The following is a 20,868-nucleotide window of genomic DNA, read 5'->3' as shown; positions in this document are numbered from 1 at the left end:
CGCTACTTTATTTACAAGACTAACCCAGGACCTGTGATTGTTCTTTCTGGGGGGGGAGACAGTCTGCTCTGCATCAATGCACCATTAAAGCACCCAAAAACGCACCAATACACACCCAAGCACCAATCGGTGCAGTCACCATTGTTCATGAAAATAAAAACAACAACCCCTAACCCTGCAGGTGTCTCTTGCTCTTCGGCTCCCTCTGCTGGTTATTATTATTGTCTTCCAGTTGTTATCTTTCTTTCATTTTCTTACTGGCGGCCTATTTGCAATAAAGTGTGCCCAACGTGTACATTTTATTTTCTTTATTTATGGCCCACAGGGCCGACTACGTGTGGTTCACCTGTGGGGCATCGGTGCCCTGTGGCCAAGGCCCGCCAGCAAGATTTCGGGCCCTCATGGCCGGTTCCAGCAGAGGGGCCATGCCCCAACCCATGGGGTCCATAAGTGGTGCTCGGCCACAGACATGTGGTCCATAATGTGGTGCATCGATGCAGACAGCTGGTTCTGAGAGTGCCGGGCGCACAATGGCCGACTCACACACGCTCCCCTCGGCGCCCAATGGCGCACAGGTCATGTGGGAGACAAAAGAGACAAATGAGCGAGGGGTAAGGTCACAAGGGTACACATCAATAAGGCAATGCAAGGCGAAATGCGTACGGAGGGCGAAGTGAGAAAGCTCGTCCCTACCGTACGTCACCCCCCCTGTCACCTACACTACCCTTGCCCTTACCCCATATGTACAAAATCTACACATTACCAATCCGTCGTTACTGTCACGTCTCCCCATATTTCCTCTATACCAAATTCGTCACCACAATCCCTCTATCCAAAATTTGCCATCACCCAATTCGTCATCAATCCTCATAAGGAGGAAGAGATGGAACAACAAAGCACAATGTCACACCCACGTCATGATGCGTCTCACATTCCAAACATCTGCACAATAAAATAACAAAACATGGCATGGTGTGGAGGGAGGTACGTCATCCCAGGTGAGTGCATGTAGATGGTGCGAGGAGACTTCAATCCTAACTATCCTCTAAATGACATTAACACACTTTACACTACCCGGGGTCTTTCCCTGCCAATCCATTGGCCAACTTACTCTATGGGTTCTAAAAACCAATTCCCATTGACCAAACTGTGGTGCTTCTCAATTTGGGGTCTCACTCCCCCGATTCATCTCCCGGTGCCCTCGCACAATTTCTGGGCTGTGACGTGTAGCTCTCCCAGCAGGTCTACCCACCTGCACACCTCCACCACTGTAGTTGCCACCCGAGCTTACCTGCTCCTTAACCTAACCTATCTACTGGGGAAGGCCCCTCCTGGCTCTGTCACCCCACTCGGTGCCCTCTGGCACTGGGCTACCCGGGTCCGTCCTCCGGATCCTCGGGCCCCATCCACAACTACCGGCTCCCAGAGCCCACCTGCGGCCTCACCTGGCCGACATCCTCACAGTGGTGGAGTGCCCAAACCAACTACACACACTAACAGGCTACACGCCCAGCCATTTCCACAACACTAATGCACCCATCCAAATACCATTCTGTCACCCTCACCACAGATGCCAATATCCAACCACAATTTACCTATACCTTCTAACTATTATTTAAAGTACCCTCCCCGGGTACTCGTGAAAAGGGGTCCACTCTTCCCCCATCCACACCTTCGCACCATGCACTCCACTCCGTACCACTTACTCCAACTCTCTCCACACCACTCATTCCAATACTCCATGTATTCCACACACCTGTACTTGCACACCTGTGCTCTCGTACTTGGTGCCGCCTGCACCCTTTTCTCCCCCAAGCGCATTTGCGCTGATCCACAACACTCACTACTCATACACTGCTCCACACACCTGTCCAGTTCTCACACAGCATCATCTCATCTAACTACTCCCCTCTGAAACTTGCGCTTCCCAGTCGTCCCTTTAAACTATTGCGCTCCCTCGTCATTATCATCCATACTAATCTACCTGCGTCCCCACTACAGGTATCAGTCACTAACTAAACCTTAACGTTACCTAATGTCAATCTCTTCTAGATCCCTACACACAATATCCTAACCCACCCGGGCTAGTTTTCACTGCCATCAACCCCATAACTAGTGCTCCTTTGCCCCCCCTCGCCGTGAGGGATGGTGGATTGCCCATCCCACCACATCGGGGAGGTCCCACTATCAATTTTGCTCGTCCAAATTCCAACCAATTCAAAAATTTTCCATTTACTGCCAATTCTACCCACTATTATAAATTTCGTATCAAATCACTACCATCATCATCACAGTCCGCTATATCCTAGCCTCGGTGCGTCATGACATCATTAAACTCGGTTCGTAAAGCCGAGCAATGAATTCGGGTGGTTTGGTCGCCTGCAGGTTGAATCCGTCCGGCTTTCGGTTCAAGGGAGGTGGTTTGGTTGGACCGAGGTTCCACGCACCATCTCGGCGCGGCACCTTGCGGTCCCGGGCCCGATGGCTCAATCTCCCCCGGTCGGAACCCCGTCCCCACGAGGGGGCACCGTGCCGCTTCCTCCCACTCGCCCTTGAACCGGACCGGTCGCCTCGCCCGCCAAGGCCCGGACTCGACCGTGCGGGGCGGGGCCAAGCCCGATTCGGCAACGACGCTTCGAAGAGAAACGACGCAGCTTCGATCCGCGCCGGGCCCTGCATCCAACAAAGCACGCCGCGCCCCGAGTGCTCGCATCGGCTATCCGTCGCCCTAACCGCTAACCCGGTTACCGTCGAATGTCGATGCTTCACTTGCATGCTCACACGCATACGCTACCCCTTTCACCCTCACAAAACCCGGCGTTCCAACGCCGTCCGTACATTCCACCAACGCACTCCCTGTTACAAACCACACCTCTCGCGCACACTCTTGCGCACACTCGCCGCTCGCACACCTCGGTCCACACCTCTCCTCCGTTACGTCCTCCGTAACACTCACCATGGGCGTGCACTCTTGCATCCACCCACTAACACGCTCGGATGGGCTCTCCCACACTCGCCCTACCACCAACCCAGGTGTGCTTCCTCGCACACCCTCTACCATTCCAAGCGTGCATTCTCGCACCCGCTCCACCACCAACTCACTCTCCGGGTCACTCTCACCCTCGCACGTACACTCCGTACACCCCGACGTGCATTCTCGCTCGCACTCGGTTTCACTCCCACACTTTATAACACACCCACTCGCCGACGCACACTTTTTCCTCACACGCGTGCCATTTCCACTCACACGGGACCCTTTACCAACGCCCGGGTGCCATATCGATCCCAATCGCGCGACAACTCTTTTGTCGCCAAACATCCTCCTGCAAAATCTACCCGCACAATATACAGCACGACTCACCTGGGGGATCCTTTTCTCCACGCGAACCTGCAAACTTCCATTCGGGTTAAGCACAGCATCGTGATGTGAGCAGGGACTTTGTACATAATCCATTTCTCCCTGCAATTCCTGGGCTACCTCCGTCATCTCTTCAATTTTAATTCCCAGCACTGCTTTTTCTTTATTAACCTCGGCAACCGCTGGCTTTAATAAAACACCCTCCTCTACCTCAGCGGTTGCCGGCTTTTCCAAACCCCGGGTCGCGATTTCTACCCCTGTCATTGTACCCGCGCTTTCCTCCGCTTCGCTCAACCAGCGCTTTTCGACCCGCGTTACCTCCTCATGCACCCCTGGGACCCTTTCGCCCACCATGCGATCCATGGTCTCCCCACATTTTTGCATGCGGTCACCCATTCTGTCCCCAATCTTGCCGATTCGCTCCATATCGGCCCTCATTCCGTTCGTTATTGCTTCCATTTGGTTACTCAACCGCTCACTGTTAGCCCTCCTTTCGTCCCTCATTCGCTCACTATGAGCATCCATTTTTGCCATCAATTGGTCCATAAAAAATCGCATGTACCCTGGTATCTCCGGCTCGGCTGCCGCGACCACGTGCGCAGCGCAATTTGGTGCTGCTTCGGTTACGGGCGCGGCAAAATTTGGTGCCGCTACAACCACGTGCGCGAGGACGCCATTTTGTGCGTCTGATACCCCCTCAACCACACCTTCTTTACTCTCCTCCACCATTTTCCCCACTTCTTCCCTGGGGTCCTGGGTCGATTCTACCCCACTCTCCTCTACCGGAACCCAGCCGTCTTGATCTGCCATAGCGCGACTTTCAAAATTCGGGTTTTTTGTAAAACAAAATAAAATTTCGGTGACTTGTAATTTTGAGCGCGTTAAGCGTGCTTCGGGTCCGTATCTCACTCCTCGACACCAATTGTTACGGTCAATAGTACAATTGGTGTTCCAAAATTTGGGCTAAATAAATTTAGTCCCAGGTTCGAATCCCACTCCTGACACCAATTGTTACGGATCGCAGTTAGATGTTATTTCGACCGAGTGGTGGTGTATTACCGCGACCTAACAGTTATTCCCCGACTCTTCCCCAACTCACCCGATTCCACTCGAACGTTGGCCAAATCGCGCTACGCTAAATCAATGATGGAAAGGACACAACGACTGGGATAGATGAAACGACGCAAGGGGTACAGTTCTCAAGACCTCCGGAGGAGGATATAATTAGTGGTGGAGAAAAGGGGGTAGATTACAAGGTAGAGTGAGGTAACAGACACAGAAGAGATAGGCACTTAGATACAATCTTATCTATCCCAGACAGACCACAGACAAACGGAACAAGGCTGACTTACACAGGGATTGATGGCAGGGAAGGACAGGTCGGTTGATAGCACAAGGTGCACCTTGGCTCGGGGACAGGATCAAGCACGGTCCAAAAGATGCAGGGAGGCCTCACAGCGCTCGGAGGTGGCGTCTTTCTTTCTCCAAGCTCAGCGCGCATCTGACGTCACCTCCCTCTTCCTGCGCATGCTCAGCGGGGAGTCACACGCCCTCGGCTGGTTGGCTCCGCCCCAGATGGGACCGGTCTGCCGCTTCTATTGGGTGCGGGGGTTACCGGGCTCCACCCTTGACGAGGAGCTGACAGCGAGCCCCTACGTGGTAACCCCGTCGAGCACATGTTCGATGGCGGCTCGTTGGAAAGGCCTGGTGCCCTCCCAACACCCCCTACCAACCAAGCCGGAGTGAGGACGCGCACTCCCCGCGCCGCCGCCGTTGTTGTTGTTGTTGTTGTTGTTGTTGAACCGTGAGGAAGAGCTGCGGGGAGGTATTGGGAGGTCCTAAACTTCCTAACGGTGCCATACAATCACATTCTGGTGCAACGAAGAGTCAGAATTAATGGAAACGAGTCCTTAACTGACATAGACTAAGAATAACTAGCAAGATGTCCTATAGTTGTCTTACATGAGATGCGGTGAACCTGGGTGCGACATTTAATGGGGGAAATAGGGGGAGGTCAGGTCTACAGAGTGTTGTTTACAGAAAATGGGACTAGGGAATGGGGGATTGGGGATAGTTGGGAAGTATTGAGGAAATAGGGGAATATTTACAAGCGGATATGGATGGATGCAAATCCCATATCCGCAACAATATATATATATATAGATATATATATATATATATATATATATATTTATTTATTTATTTATATATATATATATATATATTGTTACAGACACGACTTTGATGTTAAGGTGGGCCGAGCGGAATGGCCGTCGTGTCCGCACAAATTACCCGATTGTACTCGAACGTTGACGAAGCCGCGCCACGCTGGCTCAATAAGAAAAAGAAGACACCCGGCTGGGTTATAAAATGACGACACCAGGGATACGGTTCTCAAGACCTCCGGAGGAGATTATATTCGTTACGGAAGGTCAGATTACAGGGACGAGAGGTACAACATAGAAAGACAAGCACTTAGACACAAGCTTATCTTAACCCCGGACAGACGACAGGTAAACGGGACAAGGCTGACTCACACGGGGGTTGATGGCTAGGAAAGGCAAGGTAGCGATGGCTCCAGGTGCACCTGGGCTCGGGGCAGGATCAACACGGTTCGGTCCAGAGATGCGGGGAGGACTCGTCGCAGCGCTCAGAGGTGACGTTCTTTCTCAGGCGGGTCTTTCTCAGGCCTCTCCAAACTCAGGCGCATCTGTTTCAGCGCTCGCAGGTCCGTCTTTCTCCAGCTGGGGGCGCATCTGACGTCACATCCGGCGCGTGGCCGCGTATATCCGGCGGGGAGTGACACGCCCTCGGCTCGTTAGCTCCGCCTCGTGGAATCGGCACGTTGCTTCTCATTGGGTGCGTGCGGGGGGTTTACCAGGCTCCGCCCTTGACGAGGAGCTGACAAGGAGCCCCTTCGTGGTAACCCCGTGGAGCGCATGGTCTGGAGCGCGTTGTCTGGAGCGCATTGTCGATGGCGGCGAACCGAGCCGGTGGGAGGACGCACACTCCCCCCCGCGCAGCGCCGTGCCCCTCTGTTGTTGTAGACGGGGAAGAAGATGGGAGGAGGTATGGGAAAGGTCCTAAACTCACTACTGGTGCCATATAATCACATTCTGGTGCAACGAAGAGTCATAATTAATGGAGACGAGGCCTTAACTGACATAGACTAAGAATAACTAGGAAGATGTCCGAAAGTTGTCTACGTGTGGTGCGGTGGACCTGGGCACGACATTTAATGGGGGAATAAGGGGAAGGTCGGCTCTACTGATTGTTATTTACATGCAATGGGACTAGGGAATGGGGGATTGGGGAAAGTTGGGGAGTATTGGAGAAAATAGGGGAATATTTACAAGCGGATATGGAGGCCAAATTCCATATTCGCAACAATATATAATATTATATGTAGATACACATAGTTATGCATAATACGGGTATTTTGACTCACCCTTCCACGACAGAGCAGAGTGTAATGTCACATACTTATCGTTAAGCTATATGGTCTGGGTTAATATTCCAACCAAACTATAAACTGTCGCCTTGGTATTTCACAGGTAGGGCATTGAATCAATGAGTGCGCCATGTGTTGGGGAATGTTAAGCAGGGTGTCCCATTTGTGTACATTTGCTGGTGGACGTTAAAGATCCAACAGTGCCTTTGAAAAAGATTGGGCAATTGTGTTCCATTATCCTGACCAAATTCCTACCCTAATCCATCACACCATTCGTAGAGCGTCGACCTGTCCACGCTTGGCTCTCAAACACGGAAACTCAACATTTGTCTTGGTTTGTTCTGTTTCTCTGTAAAGAGCACAGCACAGATGGATTTAATGGGATTGGACAATAATTGTGATTTAAAAAACTGCAAAACCCTTCAAACTCTCTTTGCCCCTGTATTCACCATGCTTGCATACATTGATCTAGGGTGGTCCAGGGAGTCTTGAATCAAGCAAGTCTTACATCCAGAATATTACTACTACTACTAGTACTATTACTACTACTACTACTACAACTACTACTGCTACTACTACTACTACTACCACTACTACTACTACTACTACTACTGCTACTACGACTACTACTACTACTACTATTACTACTACTACTACTACTACTATTACTATTACTACTACTATTATAACTACTACTACTACTACTACTACTACTATAACTACTACTACTATAACTACTACTACTATAACAACTACTACTACTACTACTACTACTATAACTACTACTATTACTACTACTACTATAACTACTACTACTACTACTACGACTACTACTACTACTACTACTACTACTACTACTACTACTATAACTACTACTATTACTACTACTACTACTACTACTATAACTACTACTATTACTACTACTACTACTACTACTACTACTCCTACTACTACTACTACTACTACTACTACTACTACTACTAATTCGCATGCCCACCCAAAGGACATATCAACCCCCATCAGGTGATTAATCCCTCTGCACTTGGTTCCCTTGGGACAGGGGGAACGTGAGGTTCGGGCAGGAATTTTGGACTTTTTTGGCGAGGGTGCCAGCAATTGCTCGCCCACTCTTCATGAAGGACACCGTGGGATCTTTAATGTCCACCAACTAATGCTGGCAGACGGGACACCAGCTTAACGTCGATCCAAGGGACAGCAAACACATTGATGAATCACTTTGCCTGTGAAACACCAGGATGACAGTTTATAGCTGGGCTGAGATTCCAACCTAGGCTAGACAGCTTAGAGACGAGTGTGGGTACCACTAGGCCATCCTGGTAGGCCATTTCCATGAACGCTGTGTCCTATAACTCTATGGTCTGACAAAAGAAAGTGTTAATACAAAAAAATGGCATAATGCATTGAAAACCATAATATCTGGTTGCAATGTTTGTGGATTATCTGTTCATGGTCATTTGTGCTTTCAGGTTTGGGTGACACATTGGAGCTGATTGAAAACCAGTGGTGCCAGCTCCAGCGACAGGTTGCCAAACAGCGTCACTGGCTGCTGCGGTGCCTGGACAAATTATGTCAGCAGTTTCCTGAGGCCAAGACCGGTATTCATCGCCATGTCCAGAAGACACAGGACGATGCAAAGGAAAGAAGGCATTCACCACTGGTGAGTTTTGGTGCACTTGAGCCTTTTTAATGCAGCTATTGGTTCCATTCTCCAGTCATGAAATTGTGAGCCCTGGGTTTGGGCAGTAGAGGGTAGCAGCGGCCTGTGTGATACCATCTTGCCGTCCCCTGCCTCGACATCGTTCCGTCGCGCAGTCGGCCTGCATGCTCCGCGCATCGATCTGGAGAACCAATTACCAGCGGTGGAGAGGGCCAAGTTTTCAAGGTTAATTCAGATATTTAAACCATCTATCAATGCAAAGCGTGCCTTATCGATCGGGCCGCTGGTAGAACAGGGCTCCGGGAGACAGGAGGTCGAAGGCCCCAACGGCATGGCCGCCCTCTCTGCTGGCCGGTCTTTACGATTGGATGCTCATTTTCGGGGAACGTATGGGAGACCCTGAAAGCGTAATTAGAAAGCTTTAACAGCAAACTTAATGCTTATTCTGGATTACCCCTCCAACTGCAGAGTGGGACATTGATCCACAATCTTGGAGAGCAGTTGTTTTTTTTATCATTGGGTGTACTGCATCTCGAGATAGCCCTACCATTTCTCAGACATTACAATAGATCGATCAATGGTCATAAGCAGTCATTCTCCATCCAGCCTGATCCTTTCCTTTGTAAACCGAACATTTGCTTTACATTTGCAGTGATTTTTAAGCAGTGAAGCCGCTTCAATATTTGGCTACGTCCTTCAATATGTCCTTCCATCCGTTCATCCGTAAAAATGAAGAAGAAGACCATTTATAAACCACCGTGTTTAATTCCAAAGGGTTCTAAAGTGTAGTTCCAGAAGGGTCTAAAGGGTTCTAAAGGGTAAATCTAATGGGTTCTAAAGGGTAATTATAAAGGGTTCTGAAGAGTGATTCTAAAGGGTTCTAAAGGGTAATTGTAACGGGTTCTAAAGGGTAAATATAATGGGTTCTAAAGAGTAATTATAAAGGGTTCTAAAGGCTAATTCGAAATAGTTCTAAGGGGTTCTAAAGGGTAATTATAAAGGGTTCTATGCAGTAATTCCAAAAGGTGATTTTAAAGGGTTGTAAAGGGTAATTCTGGACGGTTCTAAAGGGTAAATCTAATGGGTTCTAAAGAGTAATTATAAAGGGTTCTAAAAGGTAATCCTAAATGGTTCTATAGGGTTCCAAAGGGTAATTATAAAGGGTTTTATACAGTAATTCTAAAAGGTGATTCTAAAGGGTAATTCTAAAGGGTTATTCTAAGAGATTGTAAAGGGTGATTCTTAAGGGTTCTAAAGGGTAATTATAAAGGGTTCTAAAAGTTATTTTAAAAGGGTTCTAAAGGGTAATTGTAATGGGTTCTAAAGAATAATTATAAGGGGTTCTAAAGAGTAATTCTAAAGGATAATTCTAAAGGATTCTAACTTCTAAATGGTTCTGAAGGGTAATTCTATAGAGTAATTCTAACGGGTACTATAGGGTAATTCTAAAGGATAATTATAAACGGTTCTGAAGGGTAATTCTAAATGGTTCTAAATAGTAATTCTAAAGGATAATTCTAAACGGTTCTAACGGGTTATAAAGAGTAATTCTAAACGGCAGTTCTAAAGGGTTATAAATGGTAATTCTAAAGGGTTCTAAAGGGTAATTCTAAAGGATAATTATAAGGGGTTCTAAAGGGTAATTCTAAGGGGTTCTAAAGGGTAATTATAAGGCGTTTTAAAGGGTAATTCTAAAGGGTAATTCTAAGGCGTTTTAAAGGGTAATTCTAAAGGGTTCTAAACGGTAATTCTAAACTGTTCTAAAGGGTAATTCTAAACGGTTCTAAACGTTAATTCTAAAAAGTTCTAGAGTGTTCTCAAGGGTAATTCTAAGGGGTTCTAAAGGGTAATTCTAAGGCGTTTTAAAGGGTAATTCTAAAGGGTTCCAAACGGCAATTCTAAACTGTTCTAAAGGGTAATTCTAAACGGTTCTAAACGGTAATTCTAAAGGGTTTTAAAGGGTAATTATAGAGGGTTCTAAAGGGTCATTCTAATGGGTTTCGTTTGTTTCTAGGCTTTGACTTTCATATTAAAAATACCAAACTGAACCACTTTCTTCAGGCTTGGGTGCGATTTTTAATGTACAATTAATGTGAAGTGTTTCCTTGTTTGCTTCCAGAAAGTTGCATTGCCGGAGTTGAGTGTGCATGGTGGAGACAAAAGAGCCAGAAACTGTGATTCAGAGCTGAGGAACTTGGACAGTGAAACAGAGCCAGTGGACCTCAAGGATGAAATTGAATTTGTGACTCCGGTGTGTGAGGTGGAATTTTTCAGCCCGAGGGCTGGCTGGAAATCTTCAGATGATGAGGGTGACGCAGAACTTGGGGTCCTTGAAAATGACGTGGATGTTGGGAGCCTTGAAGGTTGCATTAGCTCAGGGAGCCTGGAAGATCAAGTGAAGAATGTCGCAGAAAGTGAAGACCGAGAGAGTTGCACGGAATGTGGCACTGAGGCTCAGGATCTGGTGTGCTACACTGGACCTGTGAACTTGGAGGAAGGTATAAAGCATGTGAATTCTGGTTGTAAAATGGATCACATAGACCATGGAAATGATGCAATGACTAAATATGAAGAAGATATATCAGATATTCAGAGTTTGGAAGCTGAATCAGAGACCCAGAGAGAAATAACTGCACGAAGATCTGAGAATAAAAATACTGAGTTTGGGACAGAAAGCATGGTTATTGAACCAAAGGCCGAGAATCTTGATCATTCAGGAAGCACGAATGAAAATGGTGAATTGGAGACCACGGAATATGATCCAGAACAAGTTGCCTCATTGTGCTCGTGTCCTGCATACAGCGATCTTCGTTCCTGGCTAAATGACATGTCCTTAGTGGTGAAGGAAACCCAAGCCGTCAGAATGGGAGCGCTGGAGATGGAAAGTGTTCACAAGGTGAGTGTTTGAATGCAGTACAAAGCAAGGAGATTTTCCTCCAGACGGTTGAGAATTCACAAAAATATTTCAAAAATATTTTTCAATTTTGAAAATTTGTCACAACTTTGAAACTTCTTTGCTATTTTAAGGTTCAGGTTCTCTTAGAAATATATGCTGAAAACAGCGACACCACACGTAATCATCATAATTGTCACCATCACTATTATCGGGGTCTTCTTTTGTATGCAGCACAATGCTGCGGCTCTGCCGCTGATGCAATGTCCTCTGCTAGTTACAGCAGGAATTTGGAATTTGTCCATGGTGCTGGTGATAGCTCGCCTACCTTTCACAAAGGGCCTTTCATGGGATCTTTAACATCAACCAAACAATGCCGGCAGACAGGACACCCAGTTCAACGTCCATCCGAAAGATGGCACGTACATTAATGAATCGCATTGCCTGTGAAACACCGGGATGTCAGTTTATAGCTGGGCTGAGATTCAAACTCAGGCTCGACAGCGTCGAGGCGAGTATGGTTGGTGGGGTCATCATACAATACCATATTTTTGTATGTGCATCTGCATAATTTGGAATTCTAAACTGCTAATCTGCATAATTCTAAACGGTAAATCTAAAAGGCAATTCTGAAGAATAATTATAAAGGGTAATTCTTAAGGTTTCCAAAGGGTAATTTTAAAGGTTTCCGAAGGGTAGTTCTAAAGGATTCTAAACGGTAATTCTAAACGGCAATTCTGAAGGATAATTATAAAGGGTAATTCTCAAGGTTTCCAAAGGGTAATTTTAAAGGTTTCTGAAGGGTAGTTCTAAAGGGTTCTAAAGTGTAATTCTAAAGGGTTCCAAAGGGCATTCTAAAGGGCTCACCTCTTTTTATATATTTTGTTTGTCTGGTTGATTTGTTTGTGAAGTAAATGTTAGCTCTTTCATGAGCAGTATACAAAATTCAGTATTCAGTATACAAAGCAGTATTCAGTATACAGTATTCAGTATACATTCAGCAGTATTTAGTATACAGCAGTATTCAGTATACCAAAAAAAAAAAAAAAAAAAAAAAAGGGTAATTTTAAAGGTTTCTGAAGGGTAGGTGTAAGCAGTTCTAAAGGGTTCTGAAGGGTAATTATAAAGGGTAATTCTTAAGGTTTCTAAAGGGTAATTCTAAAGGGTAATCCTAAAGGATAATTATAAAGTACAATTCTAAAGGGTTCCAAAGGGTAATTTGAAAGGTTTCTGCAGGGTAGTTCTAAAGAGTTCTAAAGGGTAATTCTAAAGTGTTACGTGCTCCTCCCCGAACCACTGGTCATGGTGTACCTCCGAGCCCCGAGAGGAGCCACGGCAGAAAAATATGTTATTCTGTGTCAAAAATCAATAGGGAAACAACACCAATGGTTATCAACAAACAAATATTGTATTAAAAATCACACAAGAATAACGGTACAACAATAATAGCAATCAAAAGTACAATCAACACATCTTATGATGGTACCATCAGCTAGTATAGGATAACTCACTGTGCTCCAAGTGAGTGAAAAAAGAACATTCCCCAATGTCTCTATAGCTCAAAGTTGATCTCCTCCAGTGATCATTAGAGCGATGTCGAATCGAAACCCGAACCCCGTTCAGATGACGGGCCCGGTCACACCGCCAAAACAGCAGAAAGGCATATGCGGCCGAACAGGTGCAATGAGTCACGTGGTCCAAAACTGTGTAAAGCAAACTCAAGGCGAATGGGAAATCCAAAGGCGCCCTCCAGGTCTGAACTTTCACGGCTCAGTCGGCAAACCGCAAATTAATCTTCCAAAAGCCATGGTGCACACACACACACACACACACACACACACACACACACACACACACACACACACACACACACACACACACACACACACACACACACACACACACACACACACACACACCAGATACATCTGAAAGCGGTGGAAATGGCTGACGAAGCAAATACCTTGCTTGACATGCGAAGCGCACGAATCAAAATGGCCAACGGCTCGTTCTCGAGTCGCAACGACCCGGCGATGATTCTTCAGAATCCCAACGCAAACCTGACGCCCAGGTTGATCAGTCACAGCGATAACCCCTATCGCAGGAATTCCTATCCAGGAAATTCAAACTTCACTCGTGACTCTTGCTCGACAACGTTCGATCCAGAACGCAAAGCAACCAGCTTCTTGTCCGACTTTTCGCTCCTTTCTTTTCTCTCACCTCCTCTTCTTCTTCGTCTTCTGGTTCCCGATCCGGTTTCCTGTTTCATTTAACATTAACCTTTTTACCTTTTGACAATAATAATGGCTATTTCCCTCAAACAATAATAATAATAATACATAGAACCAGAAATGTTTCAAGTGGATGAAAACCACAACACCGGAAGTGACGAATCCCTAACAAAAGGGTAATCCCAAAGGATAATTATAAAGGGTAATTCTAAAGGGTTCCAAAGGGTAATTTTAAAGGTTTCTGAAGGGTAGGTCTAAGCGGTTCTAAAGGGTTCTGAAGGGTAGGTCTAAGCGGTTCTGAAGGATAATTATAAAGGGTAATTCTTAACGTTTCAAAAGGGTAATTCTAAAGGGTAATCCTCAAGGATAATTATAAAGTACAATTCTAAAGGGTTCCAAAGGGTAATTTTAAAGGTTTCTGAAGGAGGTCTAAGCAGTTCTAAAGGGTTCTGAAGGGTAATTATAAAAGGTAATTCTTAAGGTTTCTAAAGGGTAATTCTGAAGGGTGATCCTAAAGGATCTTACTATAATTCACCAAATGTCCGTCTGTCTGTTCGAAAGTACCGTAAAAACTGTTGAACCGATCGCAAAGATATTTTGGGTGGATAATCCTCGGATCTCCAGGAGTAAAATAGGCTATTTAGTTTTCCCAATTTCAGCTTTGGTCTCCAGCATTCTCAGGTTTGGACTCCTGCATAACATTCGGGTTCGCATAATGTTCATTGTGACGATGTTCTCATTGTGACGATGTTGTGACGATGTATGTGTTCACGGTAGTGTTTGACGTGATGGTTTGAACGTAATTTCGTCATGTTTTTCGTTTCGTAATCCTTTAATGAACGTTTAATGTTTCATGGACGTTTAATGCCCTTCGATGTCCGGGGCCACACGTGCTACACTGGTCGGGCCAGCGTGTACCTTGCCCTTCGCCGTCATGCTCGGGTAAACCGCTAAGCCCCATCTGTGATGGGGACTGGGGCTTGAGACAGTGTCCCACGAACGAGGAATTCCCAGTAAGCGCGAGTCATCTGCTTGCGTTGATTAAGTCCCTGCCCTTTGTACACACCGCCTGTCGCCACACAAACATTACAATGAAACACAATCACAATTCACATATTCGTGCAATTCGAATAAATATGAATAAATAAATTAGAATTCGAATATTTTCGTCACAATGAAAACATCATCACAAACGTGTACTGGAGACAATGTGACAAACGTCACAAACGGGTACAATATTGGAGAGGCCATTGCCTTTTCATTTCGGCTTCCCAATTGAAGGCCTGCCTGTAGGGCGGTTACCGTTGCTAGTAATTAAAAAGTACAATTCTAAAGGGTTCCAATGGGTAATTTTAAAGGTTTCTGAAGGGTAGGTCTAAGCGGTTCTGAAGGGTAATTCTAAAATGTAATCCTAAGAGGTTTCGTTTGTTTCTCGGCTTTGCATATTTTATTTTATAAATGGCAAACTGAACCACTACCTTCGGACATTGGGCACGACATTTTTACGTTTATTTTCAAAATAATTGCCTAGTTTCCCTTCATAATATCGCTGATGGCTGCCTGATACAGTGGGTGCAGACCTGCCATCAACCATGAGAAAGGATTCGAAGCTGAATATATATTATTTTTGGCATTTGGTTGTGTAGGTGTGAGAATGCACAATATTTTTTTACTAAAGTCTGCTGATATGTGCGATATGTTGGTGAAGTTATGTCGAGTCCAACTCTTTAGTTTGCCCACCATTGTTTTAACAACCCTTAAATAACTCAATTGAATACTCTTGCCAGTATATATATATACTGCATGTATATATATATATATATATATATATATATATATATATATATATATATATATATATATATATATATATACACACACACACACACACAGAATGGCCACAAAGTCCCTATGCACGCAGTTAGAATTTATCTGTATGAGCTCCCCTCCATTCGCCATACAAATTTGAATTTTTCTCCATGTTCTTCTGGACATCTTCTTCCATGTTGGGAGTTGAGGTCATAAAAGCAGCCCCTGACAGCTGTTTTGAGGTCTTCAACTGTTGTTAGGCAGAGATGAGAAATTTTCTCTTTCACAATGCCCAAAGCAAGTTGTCACATGTTGTTAAGTCTGGACTTCCAGGAGGACACAATGTCTCAGATCCATGTCCAACCCATCGTCCACTGAATTTGTCGTCGAGATATTCTCTAACTGCGACAACATAATGTGCTGGTGCACCATCTTGTTGCATGATTGCTGTTGCCTCAAAGCCTCTGTCACGCAGTTGTGGAACAAACCACGTCTGAAACATGTTTAAATACGCAGTGTGATTGACACTTGTATCGAAAAAATATGGCCCTATCAAGTGATCTTCTGAAATTGCTGCCCACATCATGACATGAGGAGGATGCTGTTCAATTTCCTCATAAAAATGAGGATTTTCTTTGCACCAAAAATAAACATTCCTGGATCGATTGCTGAGGTAAATAGCACACTCATCCGAAAAAAATATGCTTCGTCTTGATTTAATGGTGGGAAATCGCTGCAGAAGAGCCTTGAAAGTGACCTCACGAGTGGCCAAGTTTCTATCGGAAAGCTTATTAACACATCCAGGCTTAAATGGCTTCAATCCCAGATCCTTTTCATCATTTTTAGCCGCGTCGCAGACGCTGCTCATAGAGTGCCCTCTGCTGTTGTTGTTGTTGTTGTTCTTCTTGTTCTTGTTCTTGCAGAGAAGACAAAACCTCAAAGCTCCACCCATTCTGGGAACCATAGCTCCACCCATTCTGGGAGAGCCTTCATATAAACAAATATCCACCATTTTATTAACTTGCATAGCTTTGAGGCCTGTTTTGTAGGCCCGTGGTGTCTTCCTCTCTCACACAGTTTTATTTTAAATCAAATTCGATATATCATTTCATTTTTCACAGTCGCTAACATAGTTTTAGACTCGGTTGAAAAAAAACGGGAAGAAAATCCGATGAAAGTTGCCCTTTATAGAACGAAATGAATTCTCAAAGGCCTGTAACTTCAATTCCATTGAGATATATTTTTTTAAAATCGCGGCATGGTCAGTCATACACCGCCCGAAATAACAGATGGGAAAATGCCGAGATATATTAAAAATTCGTCCATTTGATGACAATCGTCACGATGAAATATTTAATTTATACGTCGTCACAATAATGTGGAGAGAGGAGCATAGCTTCGTTCACGTGTCGCCACACACGGGAAATTGCCGAGATATATATTTTTTAAATCGCGGCATGGTCAGTCATACACCTCCTGAAATAACAGACGGGAAAATGCCGAGATATATTAAAAATTCGTCGCCACACACGGGAAATTGCCGAGATATATTTTCACTTTGCACAAAAATAACATCAAGTAATCGAATCAATAGGAATGTCCTGTGCCTATAACATCGACGTTATAGGCACAGCTGCATCTAGGCATTGTGTAACATCGACGCGGCTTTTGTTTTAATTAAAACTTTTTGTACTTGTTTGGACTGTTGAGCATGGAATGCCAAACTCAGAAGATATTTTTCGAGATGATTTCACTGGTGATCTCGAGCAGGAAGCTTCAATAATGTCCACATGGCGTTGACGTGATGCTGGACGACCAGAATGCATTAAATCAAGGGCACTGCCTGTTGAAAAAGCCTTCTTCTCCCACGTCCGCATCCTGTCGTGCGTTGGAGCTGGCTTATCGAACTCCTGTGAAAATCTTGTCCTTATGTCTTCAAAACTTGCTTCCTCTTTACGTGCGGTCGTGAACCCAAACACAAGTAATCAGTCTCTCTTCTATCGTGTACTCACTGGTGTCCGTCATGCTGAAGCGGTACCTGGAAAACAAATGATATAAATAAGTAACAGGAGACACACTATTATGCATCGGGACTGTGTGTGTGTGTGTGTGTGTGTGTGTGTGTGTGTGTATGTGTGTGTGTGTGTGTGTATATGTATATATACATACATACATACATACAAACATACATACATACATACATACATATATATGTAATATCTACAGGACCCTATCGTTGTCAGTACAGGATAGTTTGGGTGTAGCAGACAATATGAATTCTGTAGTTTGGCTTCAAATTTTTTATGAAGCATGTTTCATCGCATAAAAAATGCAGGCAGAGCATTGACATGAAGTATGTCATCCTTTTGGAGGAGATATTAAACCAGCTGTTTTCTTTGTTGGCATTTATTTGTGGAGCTTAAACATCACATGAAGCGATTAGAAAGAGTAGGCCATTTTCTGATGCTACCCTAGCTAAGTTGGAAATTCCTGATTTCTGGTGTGCAGCATCACTTGTCCCTGGTTGTCACAGTTTATCTGTGCCATCGGGATGCGGCAAATAATACCAAAATATATCCTCTGTGGCTAACAACCACGGGCCCATTTCAATCTCTTCCTGCCAAGGTCGAACGGCTTCCTATCGGAGCACTGGTTCATCATACATTGATTATGGTTTAGGGAAATAATGACATGTATCATCCTCTTATAAAACTATTGTATAATGACCATCAGATGATAATGACCATCAGACACAAAATTTGATGCAGTAGCGTTGTTCAAGTTTTTCCGTCATTTTGTCAAAAACGAAAATCCGACGGCGCTCACTTACATGTCCTCACTCATCGGCGGTCTGCCGTCGAACGACAGCTTCTGCAGGTGGGAAAAATTAACACGTGTGCATTAGGATCGCCTACATACGTGCACCAATCAACGCCTCCCTAGCTTCTTTTTTTTTACGCACGAAAAATAAAGGTCGGATACTTTTTGAACACACTACGTATATGACTATACTTTTGAATAGATAGCTGTTGAAAAAAACAACTTTGTAGATTTAAAAGTGACTGCGTCTTAATACAATATTCTTAGTATTTGAAGCCTTGTGTATTTGAGACCTTCTGTGGGGGTTTTGTCTGACGATAAGCATGACTGAACTGTGATACACATATGCAGACTGGCCAACATTGTCTTCCCTAGCGCTGCTTGAAGGAAAGGTAACGTAGAAGTTCAAGATAAAGAGTCTTTCATTGGATCTCATTTTCCCAGATTTGTCAGCTTACCGGGTGAAGTGCTTCACTGCAGCTGAGTTATCCCAGGAACAACAAGCTCAAAAGAACGGTTCTCGTCACAAACTAATTTGGCCCTTCGAGAAAATGCCCTCTAATTTTTCCATGATTGCCAGGTTGTCAGGTAAAGTAAAAAAACCAAAAGAAGAAAATTCCTTTCAATTTATTTCTTTGTTAAAGTGTCGGCCATATCAAAGAGCAGAAATATCGTCGACAGCGAAAACAGCCTTAAATGGATGCATAGATATGCTTCTCCATGCTAATTTTTACCTGCCAAATTTGTGGCCTTGCGGCAATTTTTCACGCCGCCCCTAATTCAATTTCTCGGTTCGGGCTAATGTTTTCCCGTGTCGGCATTTAATGTATGTTCCACATTGCGAGTCTCTATTTCTCTAATAATCGCCACCCCGTTTTCAATATCGGCACCTTTCGCAGAAGCAGTTTAAAATACATCTTCTTGCATCAGCCGGTCGCCTCCTCAACCGACCGCGAAACATTGCCTGCAAAATTCAACTCTTTGGCATTTTTATGTTGCTTCTTCGCGCGCTCCATAAGGGCAGAATATATGCTTTTATTGGAGCATGGAATTATCAGGAACAAAAGCGCAGTGGATTCAATAGTGAATGCAGTCAGATTGCGAAGGCCAAATGCCTCCTCATTGTGTCTTCATCCCAGGACACCATCATATACTTGTCATTTCCTGTGTACAAGGAACTTCTCAATTCAGTACTCGAGCTTGGGAATACTGGCATTGTTTAATAAGGGAACATGTTTTCGACATATTTTTCTTTTTCTTATTTTCTTCTTTCTGTGATAACTGTATAACTCGTATAATATATTGTCAAACAACTTAGTCCTGTCTCTGCTGTACAGTCCATGTATATTTCTGTGCGCCCCAAGTTTGACACTTCATTCGAGTTATATAGACCGTAGGCCGAGCCCCTGTTTTGTTTACTTCCGTGACCCACCTCGCATATCTACCTGCATTTATAATACTAGGGCATGCCCGTACTATATATATATGTAAAATTATATCCCCCCCCTCTATTTACATGAAATGGTTTGGTCCATTCGCAAAGCCAAAGCGAACGGCTTGCGAGTACGGTGACAATCCCCCCCCCTCTATTTACATGAAATGGTTTGGTCCAAAGCGAACGGCTTGCGAGTACGGTGACAATCCCCCCCCTCTATTTACATGAAATGGTTTGGTCCAAAGCGAACGGCTTGCGGAGTTTGGTAAAGAAATCGCCATAGCGTGCACAAACGCGCAGGAAAGCGAAAGAATCGCAAATTAGTTTTAATTAGTTTTAAAACATAGTTTAACGCCAACATAGCGGCAACATAGTTTGCCAACGTGAAATAAATGAATACGCTCTCAAATGTGCCGTCCGAGGCAGAGTCTGTTCGGCACGTTCGGCACACGTGATAGCTCGCTGCTCTCTGATTGGTTGAATCGTTTTTTGGACATAGCTCGGTAACTACTTCTCCGATTAATATGAAACCTTGAAAAGGCACATCCTCAGGTCCCCAGCAATATACCTGGCAAGGTTAAAGTATATCGGACCCGTGGTTGTCGAGAAACAGCGGTCACAGACACACAGACATACACACAGACAAACACACACACAGAGATTACTGGAATTATAGATAGATGTTGTGTAAAAATGCTCCCCTAGCTCCCCCAGCGCTCTCTGGGCTATGTCCCCCAAATATTCCTTCAGGTCGCACAAGATCTGCCTGCAACCCTCTTATGGTTAAACTGCCAAAATCAAGACTCTCTGCTCACCTTCACTCCTTCATTCCTCTTTTCTCCCACCTCTGGAACAAACTTCTTCACTCTCTTCAATCCCACTCCTTCCTCCAGGTCTTTTAAACAGCTGTTCACCACCATCTCTTATCTTCCCCCATCCAAAACCTTGATCTTTTCTACCCCCGCTAATTTCACCCCAGATCCACTTTTTAGAAATACCAACTTCCTTCCTGGAAGTCCTTACAGTATCCTTGTTTTATACTTCTCCCACCCCCCCCCCTTCCCACGCCTCCTCCCCCCCAAGCCCTCTCCCTCCCACAGATCTCCCGATGTCCCTGCTCTCAAATGTTGTGTTTGTGCTTCCCCTTCTCTCCCCATCTTGTCCACCGCTCCCCTTATTATATGTTTTGTGAG

The 20,868-nt window shown here is 44.9% G+C and overlaps 1 protein-coding gene across 2 annotated transcripts in view; it reads left to right on the top strand.

The window, feature by feature from the left end:
- The window catches only part of LOC137431784 (uncharacterized), a 242,780-nt gene that overhangs the window by 66,664 nt on the left and 155,248 nt on the right, over nucleotides 1-20,868 (top strand). For both annotated transcript variants that reach the window (XM_068123485.2, XM_068123493.2), the window contains 2 exons: nucleotides 8,297-8,487; nucleotides 10,607-11,383. In XM_068123485.2, the coding sequence (XP_067979586.2) occupies nucleotides 8,297-8,487; nucleotides 10,607-11,383 (968 nt within the window). The remainder of the gene's footprint in view (nucleotides 1-8,296; nucleotides 8,488-10,606; nucleotides 11,384-20,868) is intronic.

This window comes from Myxine glutinosa, chromosome 1 (assembly GCF_964187855.1).
Source record: "Myxine glutinosa chromosome 1, kmMyxGlut1.1, whole genome shotgun sequence".
Classification (NCBI taxonomy): domain Eukaryota; kingdom Metazoa; phylum Chordata; class Myxini; order Myxiniformes; family Myxinidae; genus Myxine; species Myxine glutinosa.
The sequence above is the reverse complement of the archived record's forward strand: the minus strand, read 5'-3'. Positions and strand labels throughout refer to the sequence as shown.